Source organism: Doryrhamphus excisus, chromosome 16, assembly GCF_030265055.1.
Source record: "Doryrhamphus excisus isolate RoL2022-K1 chromosome 16, RoL_Dexc_1.0, whole genome shotgun sequence".
NCBI lineage: Eukaryota > Metazoa > Chordata > Actinopteri > Syngnathiformes > Syngnathidae > Doryrhamphus > Doryrhamphus excisus.
In genome coordinates, this window is record NC_080481.1 from 3,760,065 (window position 1) to 3,776,976 (window position 16,912).

Genomic DNA, 16,912 nt, shown 5'->3' on the forward strand with positions numbered 1-16,912 from the left:
TATGAATTATGACCATTCTCTGACAGCACGGATAAATTCTTAAAACGGTGGTGGTTAAAGACGTACTAAGCAAGTCAGAATAAGAAAATATTTCCTCGTTTTGAACAACAAAATAAAAGCGTATTTGTCATTTAGTCATAGCACGAGACGTTTGTTTTGTCAGTCATATGAAGCAACTTCCGGCACTGGCTGTCAACAATCCAGTACCTTGATGCTGATGAGGCCACAACAGCAAGCAAAGCTATCGTTGGCAGCCAACACCACGAAAAGTAGCACAAAATGGCAGCTGTTCCTTAACTTCGTTTTTATAACACCGCGGAGAAGGGGCTACACCACCGGATGAATGGTACATTTGTATGCCAGGAGATTCGCAGAGGGCTAAATTGACAGCCCGAGGGCCTCGTCGTCGTGTCCCAACAGCACTCGAGTGAAGTTGCCAGCGGAGTGCCAAACTTCGGCTTCCCCCAGCGGCTCTCCGCGGGGCCCGGGGCGCGAGTCACCGGCCCTGTGGATGAGGGAGTAAATCGAATTCCATACAGGTAAGATAAGTGAAATACAACTAGCAAGACAGATTCGAATTGTAACTGTGAGGGTTTGCTTTACGAGCACATCGAGGTATAGCCACACTGTCCGTCCACTTTAGCGTTAGCATAGCTTGACAACTTCCTCCGGCCTGACAGCTTAGCTGCACACTGAAGAGTCTTCTGCTTTTTATTGCCCCTTCGCTTCCGTCGTCAGTCACGGCCATTTTAGCCTGCTGTGAGACGACACCGTCGTGAATAATCTTCTTTTATTGAGATGGCAAATTGAATCGCAACTGTTGACATTTTGTAGCTATCAACTTGCTCTCGCCGATAGCATTCAAGCTAAAGAACCGCCAAGCAGGCCACAGTCACAGCTGTAATGTTTGTTGTGAGTATAGCAACGCTGGGCTAGCATGTCACCAACACCGTGTAAATAATATTGTACGTTTGTCAAGTCCCAACATGACTGAAGTCAATGGGTGATGCCCATGCCCATGCATGCCCATCAGCTGATAATCATTAATGTTCTTTTACTGGCCCCACTAAAATTGTCTACAATGAGCTGCCTGTTGAGCTAGATGAACAGTGAGATCGATTAACCCTTGCTGTTAAAAGTGAATTGCCATGTTATATATTCAAGTGAAACACTCAGCATTGCAGTTTTGTGCTTTGAATGGCTGAGGGGCGATTACTTACTTGTTACTTACTTAGTTATTCATGTAACACACACAACACAATGAACAACTTCATGCAGTCAGGTTTTTTTTTTTCTGCACTGTACTACTGGCTTTGGCCGTTCAAATGAGGCGTTCGAGAGCATTTTGTAGCTCAGTGTTTGGCACTAATGTACTCAAGCTGTTCACATTCAGCAATCTGCATAAAGATGTGGCGGTAGGTACAGCAGTAAAATGTACTGTTGCTGGTAATCCGCTCCATACCCGGTGCCGCATGAAGACAGCATGTCAACCAAGTATTTTGTTGTGCTTGTCAGCCAGCTCCAACTATTCCTGCTCCAACTTGTGTCTTGTGTGCTCTTACAGGAGGAAGGAATCCCTTTGATGGGAGAATCCTCTTTCCTGGACTCTTGGGTCAATAGCCGTGTCATTATGATGGGTATGTATCTGTGTTGTCTACTTGGTTGGACCTCCTTTTGCATGAAGTACAGCGTCAATACGGCATAGCATGAAGGTGATCAGCCCGTGGCACTGCTCAGGCGTATTGGAAGCCCTGGTTGCTTTGATGGGAGTCTTCAGCTCATCTGTATTGCTGGGTCTGATGATGCTCGTCTTTTCTCTTGACCCTGGCTAACAGACTCTTTAACAGAGAGGCTCAGGTCAGGTGGGTTTGCTGGCTAATCAAGCACAGTGACACCATCGCCATTGAATTGAGTTTTGGTACCTTCCGCAGTGCGGGCTCGTCTTTGCATGTGTATGGAGCCGTTTAGCTGATTAGTTTCTTACACCACAGCTGTCTAATATCTTGCCTTTTTACAATGTTTACATTCATTAAGACCAACTTTGGGGGTTTCATTATATGTAAGTGATAAATGTCGAAATTGCAAGAAATAAAAGTTTAGAATATTTTCTTCTGTGTGCAATCAATCTATTTTGTGTAAAATTTGTGCATTTTTCCCCAAATTCCGTTTTATTTTTTATTCAGTTTTTCAATTTTACTTTTTTTGAATTCATAATACTTTTACATTTTACACTTTACCTGCATGGAGTGTGTACTTTTGCGACAGTAAATAAAATGCCTTTTAATTAAATGCAAAAATCCTTGCCCAGTATTTCAGAAACGGATGCAGCCTCGCTAACAGCTTCTGCACACATTGCTACAAAATCCTCAATAAACTATAATGCGCGTGCTTGTGGTTAAGGGAGACCTAGTCAGGAAGTGTAGTGTGTGTATTGAGAATGCCTGACATCAGCGGGCATTGTAAAACGCTTGGATACAAACACAACACTGTGTAAACACACACACAGCCGCACTAGCATGCTCCGCTAAACTAACCCAGCTAGCTTCCATTCACGTAAATTTGAGGCCTTTTTCTGCCAACTTTTGCCAGTGTTTGAGGTTGTTGTTTGGACATGTTGAATCAGTGCTTGTGATGAGAAATGTTCCTTCTCCTTGCAATGACAGCATTCCATTTACATTATGTCAAAAAGATTCTGCTTTACAACATTAATTTTTTTTTTATCAGCCAATTCCATGACTCCGCCGGCAGGCCTACAGAGGTAATAGGTCACCAAAATATCAAACTTTTTCATCATTTGTAGTGATGTATAAAGTAAGAATATTTCTATTTTATTTATTGGAGAATTAGGGAATAGGTTTTCTTTTGTGTTGTGTTCCCTTAGTGTACCGAAACAAGCCACAAAGTGTACTTAGTGGCCTGTGACTTTGAAAGAGTGTTTGATTGTTTTTATGTGTACTTAAGGGTGAACTGCACTTTTTTTGGAGTTTTGCCCATCATTCATAATCCTTATGTGAAACATGAACACATATTTCTTTCCCTTTTTCTGTGCATTAGAACACGAGTGAACAAGTTAATGAAATGCACGTCATTTGGACACCTATTTCGACTATGAAGCACTCAAAAAAATAACTAACAACGTTGCATAGTTTGATAAACATGCTGTGATCATACATTAACACCTGCACTGAACATAACATGTTGTAGTTGCAATATCTTGCCATATTTTGATTATTTAAAACACTATGAAACATATTTCCTAAGCATATTGATACAAATACTAGGTAATATTGCTAGTTCAGACAACACTTATGATGTCCCCTTTCCATGGGATGGCTGTGTCTTCCAGCACAAGACGTGTGCTCCAGTCCTCAGGTAAAAAATGCTGATGACAAACCAGCATCTTGGTGAGTCTTTGTAGCGAAATTGAGAGCTAGATATCCACTCTTTTGCCTGTGAATGACGCCGAGACTAGCGGCTAGCCAGGTGTCGTGTTAGTCCCCCAGGTAATACACTAATGCTACACTAATATCGCTGTAGCTTAGTTAATATACAAGTAAATTGAACACTGTTGCCGTTTTTTTTTTTTTTTATGCTTTAGCGTCAATAGGTTTTTCCCATGATGTCTGTTGTTAGCTTTCTCATATTAACTTTTATTTATATTTTTATTTATATTTAACTTGTATTTTTGCGCTAGAATGCACAGAAAAGGCAAAGATATGTGTTCATGTTTTACATAAGGATTGTGAATGATGGACAAAAAGGTGCAGTTTCCATGTAAAGAACAGGTGCTCATTTCCTTTCGTTTTTCCCTTGTTTGAATGAACAGATGAGCAGGAGGCGCTGCAGTCAATCATGCAGGACCTGGCAGAACTCCATCGCTCCAGCCGTCCTGCCGGCTTTCTGTCGGACCTAGGCAAACCCAAAGCCTCCTCGCCCAAGAACCTGGTAAGCACCACGCTCAACTAGGGAGGAGTGACCCCACTTTTTAGGACCGTCCTGCATGTTCCCCTGATGTAAATCAAATTGAGATATTTAGTAATTGATGGCACAGGAAGTTTACAAAAATGGACAGTGGATGCTCTTTTTTTTTTTAAAGCCATTCCCACAAGCCTCCTGGAATTTTCAACTGGTCTTAACATTTTCATCAGGAGCATCACTGCAGCCTCTTGTGATAACAATATACAGTATTTTACTATATTCCATGCCATATTAAAGGATAATACAACCATTTCAGAGGATTTTAAAGACTGTCTTTCTATTAATGCGATGCCGCATTCAGTAAAAACTGCCAAACTGTCTTCTCAGTATGTCATTTTTCCTCACATTTGACCGTCTCTCAATGTTTGTATTTGGAACAGAATGACGTCAGAGTGAAGTTTGAGTTTAAAGGCGAGAAGAGGTGAGGCTCGGGCTTGCTTCATTACTTGTGCTCCTCTGGGCACCCCTTGACCTCTGATGTCTTCATTTTTGTAGAATTTTGCAATTTCGTCGGCCCATCAAGTTGGATGACCTGAGGGCGAAAGCTAAGGTGGCTTTCGGTCAGACGATGGACCTTCACTACAGCAACAACGAGGTAGAGCTAAAACTGCTAAGACCATTATTAACTCTGACCAAGTCAGTCATTTCAGGTGAGCAGTACATTCACAGACCTCCCCTCACTTATTCTTGGCAGCTGGTGATTCCGCTGACCGTTCAGGATGACCTGGACAAGGCTGTGGAGCTGCTGGATCGGAGCATTCACATGAAGAGCCTAAAGATCCTCTTGGTGCTGCAGATCTCCTCACAGGTAACTCGGGGTCAGTCCCACAACAGGGGTTTTCAACTGGTCTTAACCTGTCCTGTGTTTGTAAACGCTTGACCCAAAGGTCTATGCGGAACTGTGCATTGTGCAGGATGAGGAAACCACCAATCATAATTAACAGTAGATGAAATATTTTAATTAGGGCTGGGTAAAAAAAAAATACTACAGTATTAAATCGGTTATGGATTGATTTAATTCAAATTTTGCAGTATCAATTCATTGTGCATGTGGACACACTCCTCATCACTTGGTAACACTTTGCTTCCTCGTGAAATACATTAATCAGGGGTGTCCAAAGGGCGGCCTGGAGGCCATTTGCAGACCATGGCGCCGGTGGCTTTTTGTGGAAATAAAATTGAACAAAAACAGCAAAAATGGAAAATACAGCAAAGGGGCATTATGTAACAAGAAAATGCTGAAATGTTAATACAGTGTAACCTTGGTTATCATGTTAGGAAATCGACTTGCCATACAATATGGCTCTTGTCTTACGTGTTATTCATACACTGTGTGAGTCCATCTGTGTTCATGTATTTTCATCACAAACATCTTTAGCTTGCAAACAAAGTCATAACTGACATTAGCTACGGTCACTGACATGACTTCTCAACATTGCTTAAATATGTTATGCATTGTTTATCATTATGTTCCACCATGTTTGTTTTTTGTTTTTTTAAAGTGAATGGTAAATTAGTAAAAATTACATTTGAAGTATATGGCGGGAAATCTTACTAATATCCGTCTTTGAAAAGGGGCGTTTCTGGACGTGACGTCGGCGAAGGCACAGTAAACAAGTAAAATGAGAGAATGGACAAGACAGAATATGTTTACATTGATCATAGCTAAAATTGGAGCCAGGTGTCAGTAGTTTTCGTTTCACATAGCATCAGAAATAGCATCCAAATTGCGTACTTTCAAGCCAAATGCTTCTTCTTTTAAAGATGATTACAGCAGTCTTGAGTGAAATAAACGCAAAGCGGCGTTCCATTGTGCCTTGTTCTCGGTGTACTTTCTTCATTCATTTTAGTCTTAAACCTTTGACTTTTGGAAAAGAAAAACAACAAGAGCACCCTCGGACACTGAACAGCCAGCGGCAACATGTTTTGACTGGACTACTAATTTGATGAAAAATATACTGACGAGCGGCCTCTTGAAGGGTTTGTTTACTCTGCTCAAGATGAGAGCTGTGCCTTTGCCAAGGTCACTTGGGAAACGCCCCTTTTCTTAAGAGTTCAGACCATAATGGCGCCTGGCACGTATAAAAATGTAGTTTTTCATGAATTTTAACAATGTTGAAAAATCATGTCATTGACCTTTTAAGGTTACTTTTATCTTCACTGGAGTCGTGACTCTTCCGAGACACCACACCGTTTAGTTATTTCTCATCTTCTTTAACAAATGCAACTTTCTTTGGCCCTGTTTTGGGTTATTGAGGTGAGAAACACTATTCAAGAAATAAGTCATGGGAAAACAGGAAGGTGGTGTCTGTGTGTTATCTTGCTGCCGCACTCTGTCTTTAGGAGCAGTCATATTCGTAAGTAAAATTAATCTTGAATGTTAATTTATCCCTTTCATTCTTCATCATTTATAGTCATTCATATGCATTTTGAATTGTTTTTGACACTATGTGTTATAATTTTTTGCTTTTTGGAACAGACTAATTGGATTTGCATTATTTCTTATGGGAAATTTAAATTTGGTTAGCGTCTGACCTTGTGGAACGTATTAATGGTGCCAACCCATGTTCCATTGTACTAAGTCATAGTCATCTTTCTGTAGGGCAAACGGCTATAACCGTGTTTCTAGCTGTTGCATGGCCGCCTCCATCTCCCATCTCCAAGTTGTCGGCGGAAGGAGTTTCTCCAAGCTGCGTCTCCATTATCTACACGACATATGATGCTTTATTACCTCGTGTTCACCTCGCAATAAGTTTTTGAAGCCACATTGTAACAAAGTTGACTGTAAAAGCTATAGTGCGTCCATAACCGCACACAGTTTTCCTTCATCTACGATGTAACAACATGACATCAGCATAAGGCTGTCAATTTTATGCTTTATTATCACGTCTTTATAAATTATTACCTGCTGAGGTTGAATGTTTTTCTGTGAGGGGGGAGGATACCTATTTACGGAGAGAAAAAGCAGAAGTGGGTGGGTTATCCCAAAAATTTCAAAAATAATTATAATTTTCTACCAAAAAGCCCCAAAATTGCAGAGACATTAATACAAAATCAGATAAACGATGAAGGATGTGATACGTCTGGCTTTCAAACTTCATGTTTATCTGCAAGGTTTTCAGAAGCACTTCCTAGTTTCAGTATGCTTAAACAGGTTATTACAACTTCCAGTGACTTAATGTTGTTGCTTTCCTGTCTGTTTGAATATAATCCTAATCCTACAACCACAGTAATAAAATCTCTCTGACAATGTCAATTGTAACTACCTCTGAGTATAGTATTTTCCTGTGTTGTTTTTCCAGAACTCTTCCTGCAATATGGGCCTTTTGCCTTCCTGTGAGGAGTTGGACAACACAGGATTCCGAGTCCCAGACAAGAAGAGCATGCTTGGATCATTAGGTAAGAGAATACCTGTTTACCGAATCACCTATCCAGAGTGAAGCTTTGCCACCCGGTGGCTTGTACTGCAGATGGTTAGTTCTCATGCTAACGAGAATGAATGTCACAGTCGGTAAAGTCAAGTGTCAAGCGCAATAATTTGATATTGTGTAAATGTTGTGTCCAACTGGTTCAGGGTCTCATTCAACGGACCGCAGCTCTCCTCCGCCTGGATATATTCCTGACGCACTCCAGCAGGTGGCGAGGAACGGCTCCTTCACGAGTATCAACAGCGAAGGAGAGTTCATTCCAGAGAGCATGGACCAGGTGCTCCTCCCCAGCCTCAAGCATGTAAACCTTGCCATTCTCCATGCATGGGAAATATAAGTGGTGCGTCTTTCTCTCCTCAGATGTTGGATCCGTTGAGCATGAGCAGTCCAGAAAATTCAGCCTCTGGAAGTTGTCCTTCTTTAGACAGCCCTCTGGACAGGTTGAGACAGATTAAGTCGGCCTTCTGTCAGCTTGCATGATACCATACTTGACTGCCATGTTTGTTTGTTAAACAGCGACTACCCAAAGTCGAGGATGCCGAGAGCACAGAGCTACCCTGACAACCACCAGGACTTTCCAGGTGCAGGTACTGCCTTTATACAGTGGGGGAAATAATGATTTGATCTCATGTTGATTTTGGAAGTTGTCACCCACACTCCAGACACAGACGTCGACATTTTTTCTAAAATTTTCTAAAAATATCACAATACACATCGTCATCTACAATCACTCCCATTAAATACGGCTTATAAATGTGGCACGTGGGTGTCAAGTCAAGTTTATTTATATACAGCCCTGAATCGCTGGTGTGTCTTCCAGCATGCTAAAAACCAAGGCAACAAAGGAATGTTTCAATGCTTGCAGGGGATCAAATACTATATAGTGTACCCCCCAAACCGCCACCCCCCACTGTATGTATGGCTGCATCACTGGTACATACCCCTTCAGCACATCTGATGTATCATTTGTCACGAGCAACAGAACTTATCTTGTTCTTGCTTCTACAGAGTACGACATCCCGGTCTTCGACAAGACAGGAAAAGGAGGCACATACCCTCGGCGATACGGTGTTCCCTTTGGCCTGCAAGATTACAGTGATGGTATGCATTTGGTTCTAGTTCCCTCTCCAACAACGGTGACACAAGCACAGCACATGTTGCTCTCCTTTCTTTGTGCAGGGAGGAAGACCTTCCCTCGCGCTCGGCGAACACAGGCACACGGCCTTCGCTCTCCTGTCAGTTTCAGCCCAACGGAGCAGTCTCCCAGCACCAGCAGCGGCAGTAGCGTCTTTACCCCCGACCTGGAAGATGCCGCTGGGCCTGCCAGGCGGCCACGAAGAGGAAGCGACATTGAAGTCAATCAGTCGACCACCCCAGGCTTGACAGTTATGGACATCAGTCCTCCCAGCCGCTGTGAGTTCTCCCTTTGACGTCCCAACCGCCCATTTTATTTGTTATTTTTTTCACCACGCTATGTATCTCCAGCACCACGAGCTCCCACCAACTGGCGTTTGGGGAAGCTGCTTGGCCAGGGTGCCTTCGGACGGGTTTTTCTTTGCTACGACGCTGATACTGGACGGGAATTGGCTGTCAAACAGGTCCAGTTTGATCCAGAGAGTCCTGAGACAAGCAAGGTCAGAATTGCTCTGCTTTTTATGTTCTTTCTCTTGTGGCGGAAAAGCTGAAAAGACTCTTATGTTATGAGCAGGAGGTGAGTGCGCTGGAGTGTGAAATTCAGCTGCTGAAAAACCTTTGTCACGAACGCATTGTGCAGTACTACGGGTGTCTGCGAGATACTATGGAGCGAACGCTCTCCATCTTCATGGAGTACATGCCTGGAGTGAGTGCCCATGCCGTCTCAGCTGTGCGGCAAGCTCTGAATGCTCCACTCATCGTGTCTCATTGTCTTCAGGGATCCATAAAGGACCAAGTGAAGTCCTATGGTGCATTGACAGAGAATGTGACACGTCGTTACACTCGGCAGATCCTTGAAGGGGTTTCCTACCTTCACAGCAACATGATCGTTCACAGGGACATCAAAGGTAATGCCTGCACCATTTTGTTATAGATCTCCAGGTATCTGGACCAGGACCTGAATGTGTCTGAAAGATGAAAGTGTTATTCAAAAGTGTGTGTCTTCAGGGGCCAATATCCTCAGAGACTCTGTCGGAAACGTGAAGCTGGGTGACTTTGGGGCCAGTCGTCGACTGCAGACTATCTGTCTGTCTGGAACAGGAATCAAGTCAGTGACCGGCACCCCCTACTGGATGAGCCCGGAAGTAATCAGTGGCGAAGGTTACGGGAGGAAGGCTGACATCTGGTAAGACCACATAATTATTCATTCATTTTCTACAGCTTATTGAGTGGAACCTGTCCCGGCTCATATGACGGTGGGGCTGGCACTCCGAATTGGACGATCTCTGTGAAAAAGCATGGTATCTGCATATCCCGATACTTGCTTTGTAAATGCTGATCATCTTTGCCGAGCAGCTCACAAAGCTTGTTGTTGTGAAAGTGGCAAGCATATTCTGGCAAAACATGCCAGAAAGAATGTCTCAACGGGCATTATTGTTGAGTTATCGAAGTTCACGATGTGATCATTGGTCAGGGGGCAGCTAATGTAGCGCCCGTGTTTGCCTGGCTGTCGGAGGTCGGTGTGTGTGGCACCCATTGCCACACACTGAGGAGGGGCGACATACAACCTGGAACGGTGAAGCCCATTGCCACACCGGCACCCACATCCAGAGCAAACCATACAAGACAAGTCTCCCACGGCTTAGATGAGCTGTCAATAGCCACGTATACATGGACCCAAATATTCCCATTCCATTCGGGTTAATTGCTCAAATCTAACCTTTGTATACACCTCATTTCGAAAGAAAAGAGCCAATCCGAATGAATATATAATCGGATTCACAGGGTTGGAATATTCTTTTCCCCAATCCGATTGAGGTATCTTGTACCTGCTCAAACGGAAAGTTGTCAGACTGCGTTCTTCTTCGTGGTGTTTTTCTTCTTCTGTTGTTTATTGGCGGTTGGCAAGCAGCTTTCATGTGCATTACCGCCATCTGTGGAACAGAATCTAAACCCTTCTATACACCATTCACAAGTCCAGTTTTATTAAAAAAGAAAATACATATCTATGTATATAAAACATGTGCCGAGCTTAATTATAAAATATTAGCAAGATTGAACTTCTATCTTTATCTATCTAACTATCTTTTCCTGTTCCCGGGTACGTTCTTTCAGCGAATGCTGAGATATGACATAACACGTAGCTTGAGATGTTCTTTGATTTAAAAAAATGGAGGCAAGCAATCGGCACTGGACTGCTGCGGAAAGTTTGGTTTTGATTCAAACTAAATTTCAAGACTGGACGAACGAAGAACTGGCAATACGGAGTTATTCCACAAGTGAAAGAAAAAGTTGAGGAAGTCGGTATCACATGATGTTGGTGTTTACGCTTTACTGCGCATGCCCCATTGACTATTCTGGTTGATTATAGCGGCGCATGTAGACACGCCATTGGAATATTCCTTTCCATGTATACCATTGCTTTCGGAAAGGTCATTCGGCGGAAAGAGAAAAACTCCTCATGTAAACGTGGCTAATGTGTAGGGAATTTGGGATGTCTAATCTCTATATGTTTGACGAATAATAGGCCATAGTCAAAAGTAGAAAACAGGTTCCACTGTGTTTAGGGTTTGCATGAAAGGTCTAGCTGTTCATTTTATTTGGGTTGAATGTCAACGGTCCGTGTCATGCTCTCAGGAGTGTTGGCTGCACTGTTGTGGAAATGCTGACCCAACGACCCCCCTGGGCAGAGTTTGAAGCCATGGCAGCGATTTTTAAGATTGCCACACAGCCCACCAACCCTGTGCTGCCAGCTCACGTGTCGGATCACTGCAGGGAGTTTCTCAAACGCATCTTTGTGGAGACCAAGCAACGTCCGTCTGCAGATGAGCTGCTGAGGCACATCTTTGTACATTAAGGTGAGAGCGACTTTGCCTGACAACACACCCACCTCTAAAGCCGGACTTACTTACTGTAACCATACTGGACCAGATGGTTGGGTGCTTCCAGGCCTCTTTGTATGAAACCGCTGAAGACACAAGTCTTCTCTTTTTGCACCTTACTTTCTCAAACAAGGAGGAATCAAGCGCGATATGAACTCTCAGATAACACCCCCCCCCCCCCCCCCCCATTTTTTAACGACCCCCCTCTTCAAATGTTGGTGTCGTTGTTGTGGACCAGACCCCAGAATGTAGTCTCCTGCCTGTGATGACCTGGACTTGCTGCTAAAAAAAAACCCATGCAGACACCACCTTCCAATCACCTGCCTTCATCTCGCCTTCTTTTTCGGTTGCCATCTTGCCATGTGCCTTTTTTCAGTTTTTACATATTGCCTGAATGAGTTTTGTAGTCGTTGCATTATATGTCACACACATTGGCTCCAAGTCATGCCGCTGCCGGCGCGCACACACACACACACTCAATCAATCTCATTGTCACTTTCATACATACAAAACAACTTTAAGACCTTGAATGAAGCACTCAGCTGGGTTGCAGTCTATGGTTGCTAAGTATTTGATCCCCCACTTTGTAAGTTTACTACACTGCAAAGACAATCCATATTTTTTTATGGTAGAGAGACAGGACTTAGAACAAATACAGAAAAAAACATAAAGCTGATGAATTTATTTGTATTTGATCCTCAATGCAAAATGTGGCTGTGTAGTCGTTGGCAAGCTCAGATGTTTCTTCTAGTTGGTCACCAGGGTTGCACACATCTCAGGAGAGACGCTTTGTTTGATAGATGGGATGGTGTTGTTTGTGTCAGTCTGTGTCATTTATCTGCCTCCAAACTGTGCTCCCAACTCCCTTGACATCATTAACCAGCTCCTAACCAGCTCACTTTTCTCGCAGTCGTCTTTACTCACCCTTAAAATCTTACAGTGGTCTCCTTGCTGGTGGTCTTGATGCCTATTTCAGGACAGTCTTGTGCAGGCCTACAAGCTTGTCCTGGCTGTCCTTTGCCAGCTCTTTGGTCTTGCCCATGGTGGATTTATGTGATGTAAGTGTCTTTTAGCTAACAAGTAGGTTTTCTGAATTTTATGACATTCGGTCTCTCTCGGTTACAATAAACGTCATCAGCAGGGGATCAAATACTTATTTTTTGCGTACGCCCCGGTTAGCAGTGACAGTCGTGAGTCGCCATCAGTAACACTCCCATTGTCGCCTCTCCATCTGGCTTGAGATTGATGCCTTAAATGTTCCAGTCAGTCAGTCAGCCAGTGAGAGCCAGACCAGAGCAAGGTCTGCTTTTAAAGACCCACCCCCCCGCCACCTACCCCCAACCCACCCTTCAAAAAAAACAATGCACACTTTTCTTGCATCTGATCAAACTAAAGGTTCCATATTGACCATGCCCAGAACTTTATTAAGTATTTCACAAATGTGATGCCTGATGCCTGCTGGAACCGCCACACTTTGTCTTGTAGATTAAATAGATTAGTTCAACAAAGTCAACTTGGTAGGTTTTAGAGGGTGTTTTTGCCTCCAGTGGCCACAAGATGGTACTAAAAGCCACTAATACACCCTTGTTTCCCCTCCATCCCGTTTTGTCCAGATTGTTGCATGAAATGTACAATTCCCCTTAAGGCACTTAACATGCACTCTGCTTGGCACTATAACAAATTCTCTTCATGCGGTCATAGAAACTTGAGTGGCCATGTTGTGTTTAAACCAGAATGCACTTTGACTTTTTTATTTTATATTTTCTATAGTTTTTATTTTTTATTTTTTTACAATTCCTCCTCAGCTGTTTCTTTGCACATAACATAACGTTTCCTCACGTGTGTGTGCGTGTGTGTGTTTGTGCGTGTGTGTTTGCAATGAATGCAAGTTGTCAGATGACGTCATTCACCACAGTGGATTAACGTTTCACGACATGTACGGTATTTGTACGTGCGCGTTGACACTTAAGTGTGTGAAGCCACTGTGTGTGTGTGTGTGTGTGTGTATGCGTGTGTAACTACTGTCTATGCTCAGTTGGTGCCACCCATAATGCCTCGAGCGTTCTCATCACGAGCGGAGGACACCAATGATTAAAATCTTGTACAAATGTAAAAAAGTGAAATGTACCTTTTTTGTTTTTCTAAAGTCTGTTTATGTGTGTCTTGTAAAAGAAGCCATGTTTATAATTCTAATTGGTTTGTGACCAATACGCCTGTTTATATCAGATCTGTATATCAGTGGTACGTATAATTTTTTAATATATATATTTTTATTTCACTTGGGAAGATTTTATGCATGGTTGGTCCAGACAAATGCAGCAGTGCCGTTAAATTTTCTTGGCCAAATTCTGCAGTAATGCAACAGCTGTGTGTTCGTTATGACGGTGAAGAATAATAAAAGGTATTTATTTCACCTGTACCTGTTTCATTTGTACATTTTGAAAAGAGAAACAAACATCAATAATAATAATAATACATTTTATTTCAAAGCGCCTTTCAGGACACCCAAGGTCGCTGTACAGAAGATAAAAACACCAATATAAAATGCAAGCAAAAGACAACATACAATAAATAAGAGCATACAATAAATGGGGGGGGGGGGGGGGGTGTGAAGCAGTTAAAGAGAATCGGCAAGTTTGAACAGATGAGTTTTGAGATTGGATTTGAAAATGGGAAGGGTGGCAGAGTTACAGAGGTCTGGTGGCAATGAGTTCCAGACTTGGGGAGAAGAGCGGCTGAAAGCTCTGCTCCCCATAGTGCTAAGGCACTATACTAGTGAGATGGAGAGAGAAGGAAGATCTGAGGGAACGGGATGGCTTGAGAATGGACGAGGTCAGAGAGGTAAGGGGGCGGGGGGCAAGGTTATGGATAGACTTGTAGGTGTACAGAAGGACTTTGTAGGTGATTCTTTGAGTCACTGGGAGCCAGTGGAGTTGCTGCAGGATGGGGGGGATGTGGTGGGATGAGGGGGTTCTGGTGATGATCCAGGCAGCAGAGTTCTGAACCAGTTGTAGTTTATGGAGGGATTTGTGAGGGAGGCCGAAGAGGAGTGAGTTACAGTAGTCGAGGTGGGAAGTGACAAGGCTATGGACGAGGATGGTGGTGGTGTGGGGGGTGAGGGAGGGGCGGAGACGATTAATGGAGCGCAGATGGAAGTAAGCTGACCTGGTGACGTTATTAATGTGGGATAGAAAAGATAGTATGCTGTCAAAGAAGACCTTGAGGGGAGAGGGAGACGATGGAGCTGTCGATGGAGAGAGAGAAGGAGTCAACTTTAGATGGGTGGATTTGGTACCAATGAGTAAGAATTCAGTTTTATTGCTGTTAAGTTTCAGAAAGTTAGAGGTGAACCATGATTTTATTTCAGACAGGAGGTGAGGGAGGGGGGTGGGAGTGTGCAGTTAGGTTTGGAAGAAAGGTAGAGCTGGTGTCATCCGCGAAGCAGTGGAAGTGAAGGTAGGTTATGAAAAGAAGGGGACCCAGGACAGAGCCCTGGGGCACACCTGTGGTGACTGGGGAGGGGTCGGAGGAGAAAGACTTAAGCTGTATGAACTGAGTGCGGTCTGTGAGATAAGAATGGAACCAGTGGAGGGGGGTGTGGGTGATGCCAATTGAGGAGAGTCTACTGAGGAGGATGAGGTGTGAGATGGTGTCAAAGGCTGCACTCAGGTCGAGGAGGATGAGAATGGAAAGTAAACCGATGTCAGCTGCAGTGAGGAGATCGTTGGTGATTTTGATAAGTGCGGTTTTGGTGCTATGACGGGGACGGAAGCCGGACTGGAAGGGTTCATACAGACTGTTAAGAGTGAGATGTGGGTGAAGTTGGGAGGAGACTATTTTTTCAAGAATTTTGGAAATGAAAGGTAAGTTGGAGATAGGGCGGAGGTTATTGAAGTTGTTGGGATCTGAACCAGGTTTTTTAAGAACTGGGGTGACAGCAGCAGTTTTGAAAGCTGGAGGGACAATTCCGGTAGACAGTGAAGAGTGGATAATGGCAGAAATGAGAGGAAGCAGAGAGGAGAGGCAGGATTTGACCAGGATTGTGGGGATGGGGTCCAGCTGCCATGTGGAGGGCTTGGAATTGTGGATGAGGTCAGATATTTCAGAGGCATTGGGGAGTTGAAAGGAGGAAAAAGGCTGACTGTAGAGAAAGGGTTCGGGTGTGGGGAGAGGAGAGGAGGCGGTTGTGAACAGTTGCTGATGAATGGAGTTAATTTTGTCATTGAAGAATAATATCAGTGAATTACAGGTGTCAATTGAGTAAATGTGGTGGTGGGGGGGGGGGGTGAGGATGGGGAGGCTGGAGGATCTTGTTGAGTAATGACAGGGCTCTACGTTAAAAACAAAAATTACTTGCCCATGGGGAATCCTTAAGGTGAGAGCTACTTGCCCGAACTTGCTCCATGTAAAATGAAAAGACTGCCATAATGATATCATATATCAATATATGCTGATAATTCATCAGATAATAGTACTGATGCATTGTATTTGGAGGAATGTCTGAAAAATTGTGGAGATGTATGTTAACATGGCAAGCCATGCTACCTTACACATCGTAGTCGTAGTAAGCAGTGATATTTATAAGTTGTTCACCACAATGAAACATTTGACACATTTGTGTACTAGTAAAGTGTTTTTAATCCAGAAAAAAATGCTCAATGGTCAAACAATAATTTGTGAAGCAAAGGTGAGAAAAATACACAGAGAAATGGAAGCGCTAGATTTTGTAGCTTGTGCAAAATCAGCACTTGGTATTGGATCTAATGGGCGGTGTTTCATTGTGACCACTTCAAATTGTCACAGCAACGTGATTCACTCACCTTTGCCATCATTTGATTTGCTGCCGCTAATAAAATACTTGTTTAGGAGGCACTTTTTCATCACTTTTTGGTGTTTTCCTTCAGAAGTTGTTGAAGAATTAGACGATGTTGGCAGGGACGCCATGATAGATGTTTTCCTAGTCAAATGATCGCTGATTGGTTGATCGCGAACAAGAACGGGTGTGGGTAAAACGCGGATTGTGGATTGCGGACCGCGGTCTAAATAAACGATTCTGATTGGTCCATTTCAAGATTTGCAAGGATTGGTTTGCAAATTACCACCGGAATTACGCAGTCCGTGTTTTACCAACACCCAACAAGAACCGCTTTAAAAAAAACTCTTGGCAGTACGGCATGCTAAAGTGCACTTGCCTGACGGGAATATTAATTATTGGATTTACTTGCCCCAATTTTGTTTTAACTTGCCCCGGGCCATCGGTACATCGTTATTGTCGAGCCCTGAATGAGAAAAGGTGTTTCCTTTGTTGGATGAGATGAGACCAGAGTAATAAGCAGATTTACTGTGTGCAATGGGTCTTTGTAATCATTCAATGTCAATGCAATCATTCCTTAGTCTTTGCAATGAAAGCAGTATGGCTCATTCAGACTCATTACCCCTTTCCCGGGATTCAGGCAAGTTCTGCCAGAGGTGTGAGTTGACCACCGGACA

The 16,912-nt window shown here is 43.4% G+C and overlaps 1 protein-coding gene across 5 annotated transcripts; it reads left to right on the forward strand.

The window, feature by feature from the left end:
* Positions 1–178: 178 nt before the first annotated feature.
* map3k2 (mitogen-activated protein kinase kinase kinase 2) lies at positions 179–13,892 on the forward strand. 5 transcript variants are annotated; one of them, XR_009119813.1, is made up of 17 exons: positions 179–539; positions 1,565–1,637; positions 3,827–3,945; positions 4,359–4,399; positions 4,474–4,573; positions 4,673–4,786; positions 7,281–7,377; positions 7,553–7,683; positions 7,767–7,846; positions 7,923–7,993; positions 8,415–8,507; positions 8,586–8,819; positions 8,892–9,040; positions 9,115–9,246; positions 9,319–9,448; positions 9,536–9,726; positions 11,178–11,326. XR_009119813.1 is itself a non-coding variant. In XM_058052063.1 (17 exons), the coding sequence occupies exons 2-17, from the start codon at positions 1,583–1,585 to the stop codon at positions 11,395–11,397; spliced, it is 1,944 nt and encodes a 647-aa protein (XP_057908046.1). In that variant the 5' UTR covers positions 180–539; positions 1,565–1,582; the 3' UTR covers positions 11,398–13,891. The 5 variants fall into 5 exon arrangements, 4 of the variants coding, with proteins under 4 accessions (XP_057908050.1, XP_057908046.1, XP_057908048.1 ...); XM_058052063.1 differs by having other exon boundaries at positions 180–539; positions 9,549–9,726; positions 11,178–13,891; XM_058052065.1 differs by having other exon boundaries at positions 181–539; positions 7,923–7,987; positions 9,549–9,726; positions 11,178–13,890.
* The last annotated feature ends 3,020 nt before the right edge of the window (positions 13,893–16,912 follow it).

What these genes read in the sequence shown, in the direction of transcription:
- map3k2 (XM_058052063.1), top strand. Translation starts at nt 1,583, where the DNA reads ATGGGAGAATCCTCTTTCCTGGACTCTTGGGTCAATAGCCGTGTCATT. An exon ending in CCTGCAAGATTACAGTGATG is followed by an intron (nt 8,508 to 8,585) that starts GTATGCATTTGG and finishes TTCTTTGTGCAG; the next exon opens with GGAGGAAGACCTTCCCTCGC. An exon ending in CGTTCACAGGGACATCAAAG is followed by an intron (nt 9,449 to 9,548) that starts GTAATGCCTGCA and finishes GTGTGTCTTCAG; the next exon opens with GGGCCAATATCCTCAGAGAC.